Source organism: Lactuca serriola, chromosome 8 (assembly GCF_051521515.1).
Source record: "Lactuca serriola cultivar US96UC23 chromosome 8, Lser_US96UC23_V15, whole genome shotgun sequence".
Lineage (NCBI taxonomy): Eukaryota > Viridiplantae > Streptophyta > Magnoliopsida > Asterales > Asteraceae > Lactuca > Lactuca serriola.
Genome location: NC_136415.1, coordinates 268,169,438 through 268,186,775, shown reverse-complemented (window position 1 = coordinate 268,186,775; position 17,338 = coordinate 268,169,438). Strand labels below are relative to the sequence as shown.

Below are 17,338 nucleotides of genomic sequence, written 5' to 3'. Positions count from 1 at the left end.
CTTAAGTTCGGATGTATAAAAATATATTAGAATGTTATTATTTTTCAACCTTAGATTCATTAATTTTGTTATTCTTCAATAATATTCTAATAGAATAAAATTCTAAAAGAACATCATTCTAACAAAAAAATATTCTGACAGAATAAAATCGGATATGTTTACAAATTACGTTAGAATTAAAATTAATTAATTAAAAAATTCAGATTTTTAAAATTAGGAGAATTGATTATCCCTAAAAATCTGAAAATTTCCTTTTATAAATATAGTTAATTGTCCAAAATACCATTTTGCTAAAATTTATGAGATTATATGGTACATGTTATCCCATTGTAATATCATACACTCTCACATCATCTCTATTGATTAATTCCATCTGTTGGTCCAGATCTGTGCATTCTGTCATACAATAGTTAGTAAAAACAAAATAACCTAACCCTATATATATATATATATATATATATATATATATATATATATATATATATATATATATATATATATATAGGTTTAGGTTCTATAGAAACAAAAAACTCTAAAAATAAAAAAAATGCATAAAAAAATACATACAGATCACAAAACTTTTTTTTGAATCTTTTTATGAAAAAATTGCAGCTTTTAGTATAAAATCGCTGAAATTTTTTCAAAAAAAAAACAATTTAAAAAAAAATTGATTTTTTAGTTTTTTTCAGCGATTTTATTAAAAAAGCTGCGATCTTTCTATAAAAAAAATTAAAAAAAAGTTTTGTGATTTATAAGTATTTTTTTTATGTATTTTTATGTTTTTTAGAGTTTATATATATATATATATATATATATATATATATATAGAGAGAGAGAGAGAGAGAGAGATAGCTAGGTTCAAATGTTTCTAGCAAGTAGTGTGTGCCTAAATGCACCAATGAGAATTCAGGAAACAATAAATCATTAATTAAATTAAAAAAATGGTATAATTGTAAACTTAGTATATCTAATTATTGTAAAAAATCATTCAATTAATCTCTCCTTAATTACTTAAACTCTAAAAAACCAACATCTCCCCATCGCCGTTTCTTCGATTTCGCCATTGTGCAACACTGATCAGCGGTATGTATGAAGATTTAGGCCTTATTTTCGCATTCACTTCTTCTTTAACACACAGGTCCCTGGCGAAGCTCTCTACTTCTTTTATCGCTAAACCTCTCATGACGTTTTCTGATCGTCCCGGAAACAGCCAAGGAAATACTAAACAGCTCGGCGTTTGCTGATCGTCCGGTGAAAGAGTCATACGAGCTTTTGTTTCACCATGCCGTGGGTTTCGCTCCCTACGGTGACTACTGGTGTAACCTTCGAAGAATCCTGTCGACCCATTTTTTTAGCCCTAAGAGGGTTGCTGGGTTTGGGGCTTTCAGGAAAAACATCGGGTTAAAAATGGTTAGTCAAGTTTTGTCATCAGTGGAGGAAAATGGTATCGTGGAAGTTAAAAAGATCCTCCATTTCGCTTCCTTAAACAATTTCATGATGTCTGTGTTTGGAAAATACTACGATGATTTTAGTGAAAATTATGGCAGTGGCGATGGACATAAGCTCGAGAGGCTTGTCAGCAAAGGCTATGAACTTCTCGGAATCTCCAACTGGAGCGACCATTTTCCAATCGTAAGGTGGTTTGATTTTCATGGAATTTCAACAACACTTATTTGGGACTTCAACAAGGGTCAATTTGTTCATGTTTTAAGTGCACTGATTTTATTTTAATTATGCGAAGGTAAGTTGAAGGCGAATCCAAGACTATTTGATTTTATTTTAATGATAGATGGTTCTTGATTTTCCATTTGTTCTTGATATTTGATTGTTCTAAACTTGTCTTTGATGATAAGGGTTAAGCTGACATTCTGTCAAAATTTGCATGAAGAGGGTTAAGTTGGGGATTTTTTTCATATCAGAATGGAAACACATGTTCATTCTATGAAAATATAAATGTTACATAAAACATGTGTTGCTAGTAATTTTGTCGGAATACATTTATACATACTTTAGAATGTTTAGATATTTGTTATTCATTTGATTGTTAATGAATTGAGAGGATAAAAATCTGTTAATTTTTTTATTCATGTCTTCCGATTATTGTTTTGGTTAATTATTTATATGTTGATAATAAATTCTGCTAGAATTTTATTGTTTTATTTTAATAAAATTTTAATATTTATATGTTTATAATGTATTCTAACAGAATTTTACTATTGCATTCTAACAGAATTTGTGATAGAAATGGCTTGAAGAATGGCTTGAAAAAATGATGGGAAAGGTTTGAAGAATGAATTAAAGAATGATCACACTCAATGTTTAAGAATGATGTTATTTTTTAAGAATTACACTTGTTATTCTTTCAGAATGTTGTTATTATTTAAAGAATCACAATTAATTATTTAGTATATTATTAGTTCAATAATATATTTTGTGTATTCTTTTTAGAATGTAATTAGTAGTTTATGATTGACATTATGTTATTCTGACAAAATATGTTACAATGTAGTTATTTTTCAAACTTAAATTCCAGAATTTTGTTATTATTCAATAATATTCTAATAGAATAAAATTCTAAAATAGCATCATTCTAACTAAAAAAAATATTTTGACAGAATAAATCGGTTATGTTTACAATTTATGTTAGAATTAAAATTGAATTAATTAAAAAAAATCATATTTTTAAAATTAGGAGAATTAATTATCCATAAATATCTGAAAATTTCCTTTTATAATTGTAGTTAATTGTCCAAAATATATTGATGAATTTAATCATTTGGTCCAGATTTGTGCATTCTGACACACAATAGTTTGTAAAAACAAAATAACCTAAACCTATATATATATATATATATATATATATATATATATATATATATATAGACGAAGAACGGTTCCTTAAATTAATACCTTGTTGATTTGACCGTTATAACTAAATGATGTGCGTCTGTTTGAGCTTTGTTGAACTTTTTCGTCTTTTCTAACCAAGTTCCATTTAAGAAAAAAAAACGAGAAAAATGGAATCTAAAATATGCAATTTCTGAGTAACTTAATATCCCTTTAGACACACTCAATACATTGGTGTTACAACATGGATATGATCAAGACCATTTTTATATATATAGTTTGATAAACCATTTAATGGAGAAGCAGAATTAAGCTGCACAAATTATGAGCACAGGCTTCACACTGATAGTAACTACTTCCACTCCACAAGGTTCAACATCCACCGTCGCCCTTGGCCTGCACTTATTATGCTCAATAACTTCACCACCACCCTTCGTTGTATTCTTTTCTTCTTCGGTTTCAGTTGCGCTGCTCTGACCAGAATCCACAGGGTATACTTCCGAATTGGATGTATTTATGTTTATTATGTGTTCTTTCTCCTTTGCTTCTAGAATGCCTGGCACCTTTCTTCTATTTTGTTTGTAATATTTATATACTGACATCTGAATTATGCCCAATACAAAACCTAGAACATTGGGAACCTGTAATAAAATTACACAAACTTATAGTTATATAACTAGTTAAACAAAACCATTATTTGTTAAATAAGAAATTAAAAAGAATATGAGATATACAGTAACGCATAAGTCAGATGTGAACATCCCATACGCAAACCACATCATGGCGCTTAACGTGAGGAAGCATGATAATGGGAATGGCATGAAATCGATGCTTTTAGTCTTCACAACTTGAAACTATATAATTAAAAGAAAAGAAGTTAACATATGTGTTAACAAAATAGAAAATATAAGAATATGCTCCAACACTGTTTCCCTACAAGAATCCTGAACACCTCTATTACCGATAAATGCATAGTCAGACAATTTCATTGGATTCTTTCTTTCTGTTTGCTTTAGGAGTATATTGAAGCTGTTAATTACTAATTAAGGGTTAAATAAACTCGGAAAATCATAATGAGTAATTGTTGAGTGCTAACCACGATGGTAAGAGGTGCTGCAAAAACACAAACAGAAACTCCAACACAAATCCAACCCACAACTAGTGCCCGACTCACTCCTTCCAAGAAGTAAAACGATCCCAGAGATATTACAATGCACAACACCATCGTCGCGCTCACAACCATAATTGTATGCTTCTGTGCGTAACAACATTGATATAAGTATGACGTCATTGATGGAAATTAATTGGTAGGATTTTGTAAGTAACATATGTACCTTGACACTAGGTGTAGCATATACCAAGAAAATGATGATGTAAATAAACTCAACTAATGAACCAAGAGCGTTAACTGTGATTAGAAGGAAAGTGTCTCCTTTTTTGATAAATGCATAGTACATCCACAACAATGCGCTAAACAGGGACACCACATATGGCAAAGACTGGAACCCCATTGTGGATTTTTGCTTGAATATTTGAATAAATGTAGGCCTGTGTAATATTTAATTCAAGAGGTTCTAATAACTTTTTATTTATCAAAACCAGAAGTAGTCTCAAAAGATAAAAAGACGATTCACTTACAGTGGCGCAAAGTAAACACCGGTAGACACAATGTTACCTGTAACATCATCACATGCATACAAAGTGGTGATCAAATATATATGATTAAAAATATTTTTTTCTTCATTCGTAGCTTGGTTGTATTGTGGATTATATACATGTCTAATAACATGCACTCACACATATTGTTTTAATTCTTTGAAGGTGGATCATGCATTTTAAACCTCGTATGGTATCTATAATTTATGTATGTTAAGTGTAACGATATTGCCAAAATCACTATTAATTGATTATCCTATGCACAGTGTGTTACAAGGAAATAAATTTGATCTTATAACCCTAGCTAGCATCATAAGTTAGTAACTAAATCCTAAGATCAAATAGCATCACATTTTCATTCATGGCAAGTATACTTGATATTGTATATGTGTATATATATAACCTGAAATTATAAAAAATCAAATTAAAAAATTAAAAAATTAAAAAATAAAAAGAGTTTATATATAGGGTTACCTAGGATGCCAAAGACCAGAATCAACGGATGATGCAGATCGAAAATCTCCATTTTTCTAATCTAGCTATATATACTTACGTATAAATATAAATATGTATATATAGTATAAGAGAAGAGATGGAGATGGCTTTATGGGTTTCTTGAGAATCCCTAAAACCTCTTCTTACTAGTCTTACAAAAACATAAGTTGTAAGATGGATCTCATTGGAGATGAAGAATGGGGATTCATTTATATGGTATTGTTTCAGAATGTGGGCATATAAACCATCCTTGTTGCGTGACAAGTAGAGGGGGAGACGGTAGGTGGCGTACGATAAAACCATTTATTATTTCTTTTTTGTTTGTAATTTGCTATACATATGCTTACTTATTATCTATCTCACGTGCTCCTTTTAGTCCCGTGTCTCGACTTCTAACTCCATTTCCCCTTTATTTACAAAGGATTAACCATAGGAAATTTATCTTACCTTAAAAGATTGTACAAATACATGTCGACTTGATTTAGTTTGAATATCAAGTTCAAAAGTCTAACAACTTTGTAGTTGCTTAAGAACGACTAATCTACTTTGAAGTTTGTTATAATCATGATTAATTACTTTAGAGAATATTTTGTATGCTTGACGTCATGTCCAAATGATAATGTATTTCATTTATGTTGATGTTTAAATAACGTAACATAATAAAAGACACATGAAGTACATTATAAATAACAACATTGATGTAAAATTTATACATGTGATACTAAGCTTTTCAAGTAGTTAAAGCAGTGAGTGTGACACTTTTAAAACCATATATAATTAATTTGTTGTGAATAAGTATGCAATAAATAAACATGATGTTCAAAAATCTAAATATGAAAATTTTGCAAACCAAATTTTAATCACTTGAAATCTTTCAAGACATTTTACATAATGATTTTAATAGCTAGTGATTATAGTTAAGAATGCAGCTAAAGCTCAACGTACAAGAAATAGCATGAATTTAAGAAGTGGTGATTTCTTCCTCTCCTGCATGTAGGGTTGTCGACGAACCAAATGTTCAGCGTACTATTCATGAACCGTTCGGTAGTAAGTTAGTTTATTAATAAACGAATGAACATTTACACAAATTATCATTTGTTTAGTTAAATGAACGAACATGAACAATGCTTCTGCTAATTCAATCATGTATGTGAGTGCTTGTCTGATGCGTGTTTGGACCACTCCAAAAATCCACCAACACGAATCGGACCATTGACACCACAAATGATTTATATATGGAGTTTGAAACCAAATATGCAGCGAAACAAAGAACAAGGACAAGAACAAAATAACAAAATATACATTTGAAGATCAAACTAGACCTATAGCTTGATACTTCTATGAAAACAAACCAAGACCTACTGGTTTGAATTCGAGATCAGTACTAGGAAACACGTCCCAACAAAGATTAGTTTTGAATTGTACGCAACAAATCGAGATGAACACAAGTTCAAATTTTATAAACTTTAATTGACTAACTCTCTTATAAATGATTAACAATGGCTTTATATAGCCTTACACTCTAACGGTAAAAGAAACTCAAAAATCACCTAAATAATCATGCCAATTAATGGCCCATTTAAAACATTAAAGACTTAATAATAAAATGGAATAAAAGCTGGAAGTTACTCTTGGAGAACTGAAAAAGGTGGCCTTGAGACTACCAAGGTGTCACACTTCCGAGATCGGAACCTTTGAGGTCATGATACTCAATATAAGCCAATCAGAGTATTGCATCTTCAAACCCATTTGAACCAAGGCGTCATCACAACCAAAACACAGTCGAAACTAAGTCCATTGGAATGAGAATCCAAGGCTTCCGGGTTCCGGAACCAATCACAAGGTGAGTCCCATCGTACCGATAACTAAATCAGGCCCAAATATAAGTTTCAGACACGGATGTGTTCCAAGGGATCTGAACGAGTCGCAAAGCATCACAATGAACCTCATTCACAATAAACATAAAAAGAATATTACCCATAGCGATCGATCATAACTAGTCGCAACAGATCGCAACCAACAGCCAAAATCGGATCGCCATCCATACACGGATAAAAACCGAAGTGACTTTTGCATCCTCCTTCCAAATTCGTATCTTTCCCTCCTCCTTTAAAATGAATTGTCTTCAATTCAAAAATGACTTTATGCTCTCTTGGAAATTCGATCTTGAAAACAAATTCAGCTTGAGCCAACTTCATAACCCATTCTTTCTATGAACTATTCACAAATCCATTTGATAAAACGTCAAATGACATTTTAATTCTCCCCTTCCTCCATAGATTATTCCAACAATACTTCACGAATTTAGAGTCATGATCTGAAGGATTTATCTTGGGAATTTCATGCCAATGCATCATTACTTCCAAAATCTTAGTTACACCGAAGTGACTCGCTATTCCTCCACCCTGGGCCTTTTGTAACAATAGTTATTGAATCGGATGTTTGGGCACATAAAGACGATTACCCTTGAACAAAAAACAACTTTGTAAAACCGTATCCCCAACGAAACCTCATGCATATTGTGGCAATTGGGAATTTTCTATCTCCAATCGCCACTAGAGATTTTCATCACCAACTGATGATAATAGAACTTTTCATATTGAACGAAGAATATGATAAGTTAGATAGCAATATAGTTAAACATAAGTGACCAAAGAGTTATATCACTTTTAATAATGGTTAACGTATTTGGAAAGTACACAACAAAGTGATGAAATATCTAATATGTTGAAGAGTCATATTAGAATAATATTGCTAATTAATAGATGATGCAAATGGTCACACTAACAACAACTTGATACAATTGATTATTTATTAGGAATTATATTTAATAAATATTCATAAACTCTTATAAAAAAATTGGGTAAATATTTATTTTATAGAAATAATTATTTTGACAATAACAAGCAACATATTATTTCATAAGGAATGAATTAATAATTCATGCATAATATTTTGGACTAGTTGAATCCTTTTTATCTATTACCTAAAGACAAAGTCTATATTTTATAAACTTTGAGATTATAAAATTCAAACTCTTTTTCTTATTTGTGTGTCCATAGCCAAAACTAGTCTACTAGTGAAAGAGCATGGCTTTTACATTTGTTTAATACAAAGTGATCACCCTAAGAAAGACATGTTGACGACATAGGGACATGGTTGTCTTAAAGTACTAGGATCTAATGGTTAAGGACTTTGTTTTATGACATAAGACAAGTTGCTTGCACTTTGATTATTCATTCATGCATGCATTGCCAAAAGTCTTCCCTCTCACTCTCTTATTCTCTCAAGAAAAGATAAGATGTCTAAGTTACTTGTTTTTATGCTTTCATGGATCAAATATGCCACACCCCCAAACTGGAACGACGAAAACGTTCGGGGGCGGAGGACGTCATGTTTAGTATCACAACACATGCGTCATAGTAATCAAAGTAACAAACAACCATTGCATTAATATGAAAGTGTTTACAAAGTATGTGGTTCACATAAGATAGACTCCAAAACTAAATAACGAAACAAGACATGAAGCTACTATACTTCATCTTCTGAATCCCAGCGCGCGTACTTGTCTACTAGTTTCCTGAGAATACAAGTTATTTTGAAAGAGTAGATCAGTATTTAAACAGGTGAGTTCATAAGTATTTTAGTGATATAAAGTATGTTGTAAGTTCTTTTAGAAAAGTTCGTCTGTTCCTCCAGAAGATCTTATATCTTCTGATGTAATGAATGAAAGTAAAAATGATTCTACAATTCCTTCTATGAGTACTAAATGGATACAAGTTATAAACAATTTAGAGTAAACAGACAATCGATTGTGTGAATCTGTCCTAAGCCCACAACCAAACAAGGAACATGGAATGAGGCAGAAGTCACACATCCCATTGTTTGTTAGATCTTCATTATATATAACCTTGGTGTATTCATTTGGTACTTACAGATTTAATTGTAATAGTTCCTTTATTTGATGAAAACATTCTTTAAGAAAATCATATATTTCCTTTAGTAAAAATGGTAACCACAATAGCTCCTTCTATAATCACTTAGTTTATACAAGTTATATATAATCTAATATCAAACGGATAGTTAAATGGGTGAATCTACCCTAAGCCCACAACTAAACAAGGAACACGAAGTAAGGCGGAAAGCACACATTCAACTGCCTATCGGATATTAATTATATATAGCCTTGGTGTATAAACTAAGGTATTATAGAATTAACCACTAAATGTCTTTTGATTATACTGGTTTAATAAAACAAACTAAACGCTTTTACTGATAAGTTTATAGTTTAGCCTACTAAATGTTCAATCTGAAAAGTATGTTTTTTTTTACTAGAAAATGGTGTATTGAATTTGTATACTATGACCTAACCCATACCTCGTACTCCTTATGATTTCTTGGTGTATACGAAATATATATAGCTAAGATCGAATATATAGTGGACTGGGTGAATCTGCTCTAAGCCCAAAAATTTATATATCCATGATGTATCTATCGAGGAATCATAAAGTTAACATTATAGGCCCCCTTTTTTACTAAATGTTCATGTTACTACGAAGTTATGTAGTGTTGTTCAACATGTTAGGACGACTACTAGAAGTGATGAAATCCTATACTCTAAACGCCTTTGTCGATACTATTGTGAGTTTTTATGTATACTTATGTGTTTTATTTATTATTGTCTGGTACTTTGTAGATGTACCCTATATATATATATATATATATATATATATATATATATATATATATATATTTATATATATATATAACCTTATACCATGTTTGTTATCATCTTTTGTTTAGAACAATGAGTTAATGATACATTCCCTTCCTAGGTTACTGGGAATAATTAGTATAAGCTTGTAAATCATGATTTGTTCTTCTATTCTAGAATATTGTATTTTCCTCCCTGTTTCTCTTTATAGTATGTTCCTTCCTGTTTCTCTTTATAGTATGTTCCTCCCTATCCTAGTTATAGTATGTACTGAACCCTTAAACTATACCTATTATAGTTTACTAGTATGTTTGTTTTGAACTGTCTCTGATTTGTAGAAAAGACTCGATTATCTACTGAGTTATGCTCGTACTTTAAAAACGGAGTTTTAAAAACAATAAAGTAACATTACTTAAAAAGAGTTTTTCAAATGATTTTGATCACTTATAAAAGCATAAGAAATCCTTTAACATGATGGTTATCACAAATAACTTGAACACAATTATCATTGTGTTCAACTTGTATCCCCCCCACCCCCTAAAAACATTTAAAAGATACATTATAGGGTATGAACTCACCTTATGTGGGTGATTCAAATGAAGATTCGCGTAAGGATGAGAAGTTCCACAAATGAATTCCTCAGACACAAACGAGTCCTAAATGACATATAATGGCACATATAGGCATGTAATTAGTGTTTAAAACAACTATCATGCAAGGAAACTACCTTAGGGACTAGGAAAGACTTGAAATGAAGTGTTAAAATCACATGTGATTGATCAAAAGGAGTTTACGGCCAAAGAAAAGTGTTCACGGCCAAATAACACATGGTGTGTTCACGACCATGTATGAACCTATGAAGGGTTCACGACCCTATTAAGGGTTCACAACCATGAACACCTCAAGGTCATGAAGATGGTGATGAATTATGAAGAATTAAGGCTAGAAACTAGTAGTCCTTCAAGTAAACAAGATCAATGATGAAACACTTACGATTTGGGATCCCTTGGGTGTTCACGACAACCAAATCTTGAAGGGTTCAAAACCCAAATGTGAAGAACACTTGAAGATCTAGGTGTTTTGGTGAGTGTTTGAAGATCCTTGTAAGTTTCTACGAAGTATCAAAGGAAAAGGGTGTCTTAGGAGTGAAAGATGGTGAATGTAAGGTGTAAACAAAGGGGTTTTCAAGCATAGACAAGAATAGATGTGTTACTAACGTTTTTGGGGATGATATATGAGTTCTTGGTGGATGATACTTGTGAGAGTTATAGAGAGTTTGCGGCCAAGGGGGAAAGAAATGAAGAAAAGTGAAGTGATCACACACACACACACACACACATATATATATATATATATATATATATATATATATATATATATATATATATAAGGGAATAGATCACGGCTAGAAGAGAGTTCACAGACGTGAACTAGGTTTGCGGTCGTGAACCTTAAGTGTTGGGATCTTTGGTTCGGGTGAAGCCTTCTGATCTCGAGCTAATACTTCCTAACACTCAATCCTTAAGTGTACATGGATTAGAACTCATTAGAATGACCCTTAATAAGGCTAGAAGGCAATAGAATTAAGTCTGACTTTTGGTTGATTGAATTGACTTTATAAGATAAAAATTTTCGGGTTGTCACATCATCCCCCCGTTTGATGGAATTTCGTCTCGAAATTAGCTTTCCTAGCTGTACTCCTAGGATTGTGTTCCTCTGACTGGCAGAATAGTCACTCGTATACCTGGGCAACTTTGCGCTAATGCTCATGATAGGATTCATACCTGGTCCATCTATCATTACCTTGTAGATACATGTCGTGTATAATTATGATTAGTTAAGACGGTCGGATGTGCAACTCTGCCCCAGGTCCATAAAAAAACAAGGAACAGGAGATAGGGCGGAAACACACATACTAAATCTGCATAATCATAATTATATACCACCCTCATGTGTACACTTATTAGTGATAGGTGGGCTGTATTTGTCCTTAGCCTCTGTGCTTGAACTTGATCCGTTGGACGAGTGGTAGTTCAGGAAGGTTTGCTGAGTATATAGTCATCAAGGTTTCGGAGGGAAAGGTACTCCTCGCATGAGTACTTTGGGGTTTAGAATACGAGATAGATGATTACGAGGTCTAGGTCGGGCTATCGTTACGAATGAAGAGGGTTTCGTGAGTTTGAAGGTCAAGACGATGGAGTTTCAAAACATATGAGCTTAGTATCGTGAGGACCACGCCAATCCATGACGAATGATGACAACAGACTCTTTACCGAAACAAAATTTAGGCCCATTCGAAAGAAGCGTTTGTTATACGGTGGTGTATTCCGAGTGTGTTCGACAATGTATTTTGTGTAAACGTTCTAGTGCTTTCTGTTTTCTCCTTGATATTACCACTACCACAAATCGTACCGCGATGAGCGAGTACTAACAGTGCAAGTGTTTTGATAACTAGTTTCGATACTCTATATTATGATCCTCCTCGGTACCTCTATGATCACCAGTCATATACAAGTTATGTATAATTAAAATGAATAAGACGATCGACTGAGTGGCTTTGCCCTAAATCCACAACCAAAAAAGGAACCGAAGGTAAGGCGGAATCATTCACTCTAAGTCTGCAAAATCTTAGCTATGCACAACCCTGATGTACATACAAAGCCATCATAGCTCACCTGCTGATGAATGCTGTGACTTGTCCAGATGAGTGAGTTATTATAATTACTTTTAACTGTTCCCCCGAGTTTTAATCTTACATAATATAAATTAAATTTTAAAGCAATTTTTATTTCGAAGACGTACCGCTGATCGTTGGTGACTCCAGGATAGTTTCTCCTACGGTGATCATCAGAATCCGCCCATCCGCGCCTGAGTTCTTCGTTATCGGGCAGTACCTCTTGTAGTGTCCTGTCTCACCACAGCCATAGCAGGCCTGGTTTATTTCTACTCTAGGGACTTGGGAGATCGATTGTGTCGGTGCCCTGCAGAATCGGGGAGTGTGCCCTTTCTTGTGGCAATTCTGGCATTGCATTTCCCGACATACTCCGGTGTGGTGGTAGTTAAAACCATCACACTTCGGGAGAGTTCCAGCATATCTACTGGCAGGTACTGGAGTAGCAGGTGTTGTGGCGGCCTATATAGTACCCATTTGTTGCTCCTACGGGGTTTCCTGTGTTGTTGTAACGTCCCAAAATTCAAGTCCAAAAATTTCATTTTTTAATTAAGTTGTTCATAAAACATTCACTAGAAAATATTGAATCAACACGTCATCTCATAAAATCAAGTATCATGTTTCAAACCCACAACATAAGCAAATAACATATCAGAGTACAATCCTAGAAAACACCGTGCGGAAAATCAAATGTGTGTGTGATGCCATGCTATACCACTGGCTCCTTCCCCTTAGATGAAGAGGTACCTGATGTCACACCCCCAAACCAGAACGGCGGAAACGTTCGGGGGCGGAGGGCGTCATATTCAGTATCATAACAGCTCATAGAAAGGAAAGTACACACCACCATACATATATAAAGGTTTCAACAATGTTTACATCATTGTATTCGTTACATGCTCAAAGGATAAATGCATAAACATCTTTCAAAAGAAATAATTAACGCCAGCGCGTTAATCCCCAAAAGTTGATTTCCAAACCTGCTTAACGGTTCCCTGAGAATACAAGTTATTTCAAAGAAAAAGTGTCAACAATTAAGTTGGTGAGTTCATAAGTGATTTAGAAACATTGAATGCCATTCCAAAATGAGTGTATGTTTTCCAAGAAAATCCCTTATTTTCTTATAAAAGTATGAAATGCATATGAATGTTCGTGTTATAAGTTGTAAGTAATTGCACCAGGAAAATCCCTTATTTTCCTATTAGTTGTTTGGTTTGTATCTAGGAAAAACCCTTATTTTCCTAACATAACTGGCAGCCTCTAAGACCGAAAATCGCAAGCAACCGACGTGCTTAAAAGTTGTGGCATAGTTTTATATAATAAAGCTATACGAAGATCGCACTTGTTAGATGAAGAATAGTTTTAATAGCTACTCATTCATAAAAGCATAATACCATAATAATTGTATATCCGGTGAGTTTTATAACCATACTAAACATAATATGCCTGTAGCGACGTTCTTCAGGCATCGTAGCGTTATGACAAACTGTCACCCCAAAGGACGGACTGTAGCTAACAGTCAGGGTGCAGGATCATGACTTCCCGTATAGATCTATACACATTTGACACGTTCTCCGAACGGGAGACTCTGGTTATAGACAGGACTTGTAGCGATACCTTCTAACAAAAAGACGGTATTTGAAGATGTACATGTCTCACGGATTCTCAACTAGGTCTGTATTAAAGTAATAGTTTTGTATGCAAAGTTTATCCTTTTCACAATGTTTGACAAAGCATAAATCATAAGTTTTTAGAATGTATAAAACGGTTTAGCAACGAAGGATACTTTGGAATTACTAAATACTTTGTTTAAATCTGGTGCATGCAAAGTATGACAAGAGTTTTCACATAGTAGTACTAAATCACAAGTTATTCATTTGATAAAAACGAGTAAGTGAAATTTTATGAAATACACGATAATAACAGTATGTTTACTTGTATCCCCCCCCCCCTAAAAGAGTATAAAAGCATTTAAAATATATTTAAAGTGTGTTTGAAGGGGGTATGAACTCACTTGGAAGTTAGAAGATAGCGAGATGGAAAACCGGGCAGAGTTTCGTCTCGGGAAGCGGATTTTTCTCGGGATTCTCGGGAATCTCGGGAGTAAAATCGACCCTCGGGACTTGAGCAAAAAGACCAGAGCTTCGGGGTAGTGCGGGCACGGAAAACGAGGCAAAACGCAAGAAAATAGAGAGAGAATGAGCAAAATTTCCGGAAACTCTCGCATCCCTTTTATAGGGGCTGAGAGGCCTCGGTACGCGGGGCGTACAGGCGTACGCAGCGCGTACCCGTGCGTCATGCATGACCGAGTCCTCGACTTCCTCGACTTCGGATGGGAAAGAAAGGGGGTAGCTTCGCATAGGGGCGACATGGACGGACCGAGACCAAGGCCCTCGCGTACGCGGGGCGTACGAGGTTACGCGGCGCGTAACTCAGATGAGGATGCTGACTCCTCCTTCGGATATTACCGGATTTTGAATTAAATTTATATATAATTTATTTAATAAACTTCAAAAAATCATATATTCTTCATACGAACTCCGTTTTCGATGGTCTTTATATCCACGCGTAGGTGAGACTACGCTTTACAACTTTCGTTTAGACTCCGTTGGCAAATTCCGAAATTATTTTTTTATTATTTATTTATAAAATGACGTGATTAAGGAATTTCTTTAAAAATTCATAACTTCTTTATCTGACGTCGGTTTTTGCCAGACTTTTTACCGCTGGAATACCATTGTCGAGACCTTCGACTCTCGTTTAGGTCATTCCGGCCAAAAGTCGCTCGATCTCCGATTCGAGTTTTTAGCTGTCTGCTGCTAAGCCGAACTTGGAAAAATCTTAACTTCAATATACGAAGCCGGATTTGGGCATTCTTTTTACGTACGATCCCGGTTTAATGATATTAAGCATAGTAGGAATTTAAATAGATACTTTTTGGGCATTTTATTATCAAAGTTAATTTTATTAACTCCAAGGTGGTTACAATACTTGACTTTTTCGGTCATTACAAAGAGTTGAAATATCGGGTTGTTACATTTCAAACCAAAAACTGAAACCGTAAGCACAAAGCTTAGTGAGTTCCCCCATCATACCACATACCATACAATACCATCGATATCTTTCAACCGGTAATCATCATCGGTATCTTTCAACCGGTAATCGTCATCGGTATCTTTCAACCGGTAATCGTCATCGGTATCTTTCAACCGGTAACTAGGGACTATTCCACCCCTTACCACTAGCATACAATAGCAAGATATAATCACACAGTTAGGCATATCCGGGTACTAACCTACCCCTTGGTCCTAAGGACCACTATCAGGGAAACTATCCCTATTATGTAACATATGATACAGATATAACTCATAACCAAACGCATACCAGACCAAGATAAATTATCACAAAGGAAATTATCTTCTAAATACTCCTCAATGGTGGGCCGACATTGTGGCCTTAGACCCACCCCTATTGGAAGGTAACTCACCTCATACAAGTAGCTGCTGATAATCATTGCGGGAAACCTCCGTCCGCTGCTGCTCCAGAAATCCTCCGGCTACAAACCCCACAAACACTCAGTTAGAAACGGATCTCTATACTTAGGGTAAAATGACCATTTTACCCTCAACCAAGTCAAGTCAAAGTCAAAGTCAACTTCCAGTTGAGCCGACTCGCCGAGTTGGGCCATCAACTCATCGAGTCCCTCACTCTCTACTCATCCCCACTCTACTCGTCGAGTTGGGCCGACAACTCGACGAGTTCTTCTCCCATTCAAAAGCCAAAAGGAAACTCATCCGACTCGTCGAGTTTGAAGAACAACTCGCCGAGTCCCACGAGCAGATCTCCTACTTGCTTCCAAATCCTCACCAGGGCTTTCTTTATGAGGATTTGGGTTTCTGGAATTATTACTACACATTAAGTTGCTAATTCCGCGAGCAGTGACGAAGGGTTGGACCTTCTACACTTAAACCCCTCTCAACTCAGTAACTGTTCATATGACTCGCCGAGTTTGAAGAACAACTCGTCGAGTTCCAGGCAATCTTCATAGGACTTGCCAAGTTGTTCATCCAACTCGCCGAGTCTAAGGCCATCTTCATAGAACTCGCCGAGTTCCACTTTGGGACTCTCCGAGTCCCTTTGACCCATTTCCCATATAGGCCAAATCTGAGACATGCAACGCTTCCAAACCATAGATCTATGTTCCTAGGGCATGCTTATCACGTAAAGTTGCAAACTTTACATGCATGCATGGCCCTATAAGCTCCAAAAGGCAAATCCAAGTTCTTTATAAGGTCATACACTCAATAGGGACCTCAATCACTTCAACCACAGAGGCTTTATACTTCTAATATGTCCATAAGGTCTAAATCTGAAGTCCTTTCAGATCATAGAGCATAAACACATAGAGTTTGAGGTTTTAGGGCTTAAAAACCACAAACTAGGGACAAAAAGGGGATCTAATGAACTAGATATCAAGGTAGGAACTTTTCTACCTGAATGGAAGCCTTCCACATAGTAGATTTCTGATCTACTTCCCCTCCTTGCACCCTTCAACCTTCACCTTCTTCATCTAAGCTCCAAACTTCCTTCACAAAGCCAAAATCAGTCACAAGAACAATATGAGGGCTAGGGTTTCGCTGTACAGCTCTTCTGGAAGTGTTAGGGGCAAGGGAGGCCGAGTTAGAGTGTTTAAATAGGGTGCACACTCCTGGATTAGGGTTTTTGTCCGAACAACAGCTTACTCGCCGAGTCCGGGATCCAACTCGGCGAGTCGACAACTTAAACCCCGTGCCCCTTCCCGCTTCTACTGGGCGAGTCGATCCTTTGACTCGCCGAGTCCAAGGCCAAGATGCAAAATGCACAAAGAACTAAATAAAAGAATACGTACCAAGAACCAGGTGCTATAGTTGTTCACTCTTTCCTCCTTTTCCCCGACTTTCGTTTATAGTCCCCTC

At 34.9% G+C, this 17,338-nt stretch overlaps 1 protein-coding gene across 1 annotated transcript; it reads right to left on the bottom strand.

Moving 5' to 3' along the window:
* Positions 1-3,155: 3,155 nt before the first annotated feature.
* Positions 3,156-5,029, bottom strand: LOC145070094 (bidirectional sugar transporter N3-like). Its single transcript, XM_079017027.1, has 6 exons — positions 4,978-5,029; positions 4,486-4,522; positions 4,182-4,395; positions 3,944-4,102; positions 3,582-3,701; positions 3,156-3,488 (listed from the first exon to the last, which is right to left on the bottom strand). The coding sequence occupies exons 1-6, from the start codon at positions 5,027-5,029 to the stop codon at positions 3,156-3,158; spliced, it is 915 nt and encodes a 304-aa protein (XP_078873153.1).
* Between the last annotated feature and the right edge of the window lie 12,309 nt (positions 5,030-17,338).

What these genes read in the sequence shown, in the direction of transcription:
- LOC145070094 (XM_079017027.1), bottom strand. Translation starts at nt 5,029, where the DNA reads ATGGAGATTTTCGATCTGCATCATCCGTTGATTCTGGTCTTTGGCATC. An exon ending in ATGCTACACCTAGTGTCAAG is followed by an intron (nt 4,103 to 4,181) that starts GTACATATGTTA and finishes TGTTACGCACAG; the next exon opens with AAGCATACAATTATGGTTGT. An exon ending in CATCTGACTTATGCGTTACT is followed by an intron (nt 3,489 to 3,581) that starts GTATATCTCATA and finishes ATTTTATTACAG; the next exon opens with GTTCCCAATGTTCTAGGTTT.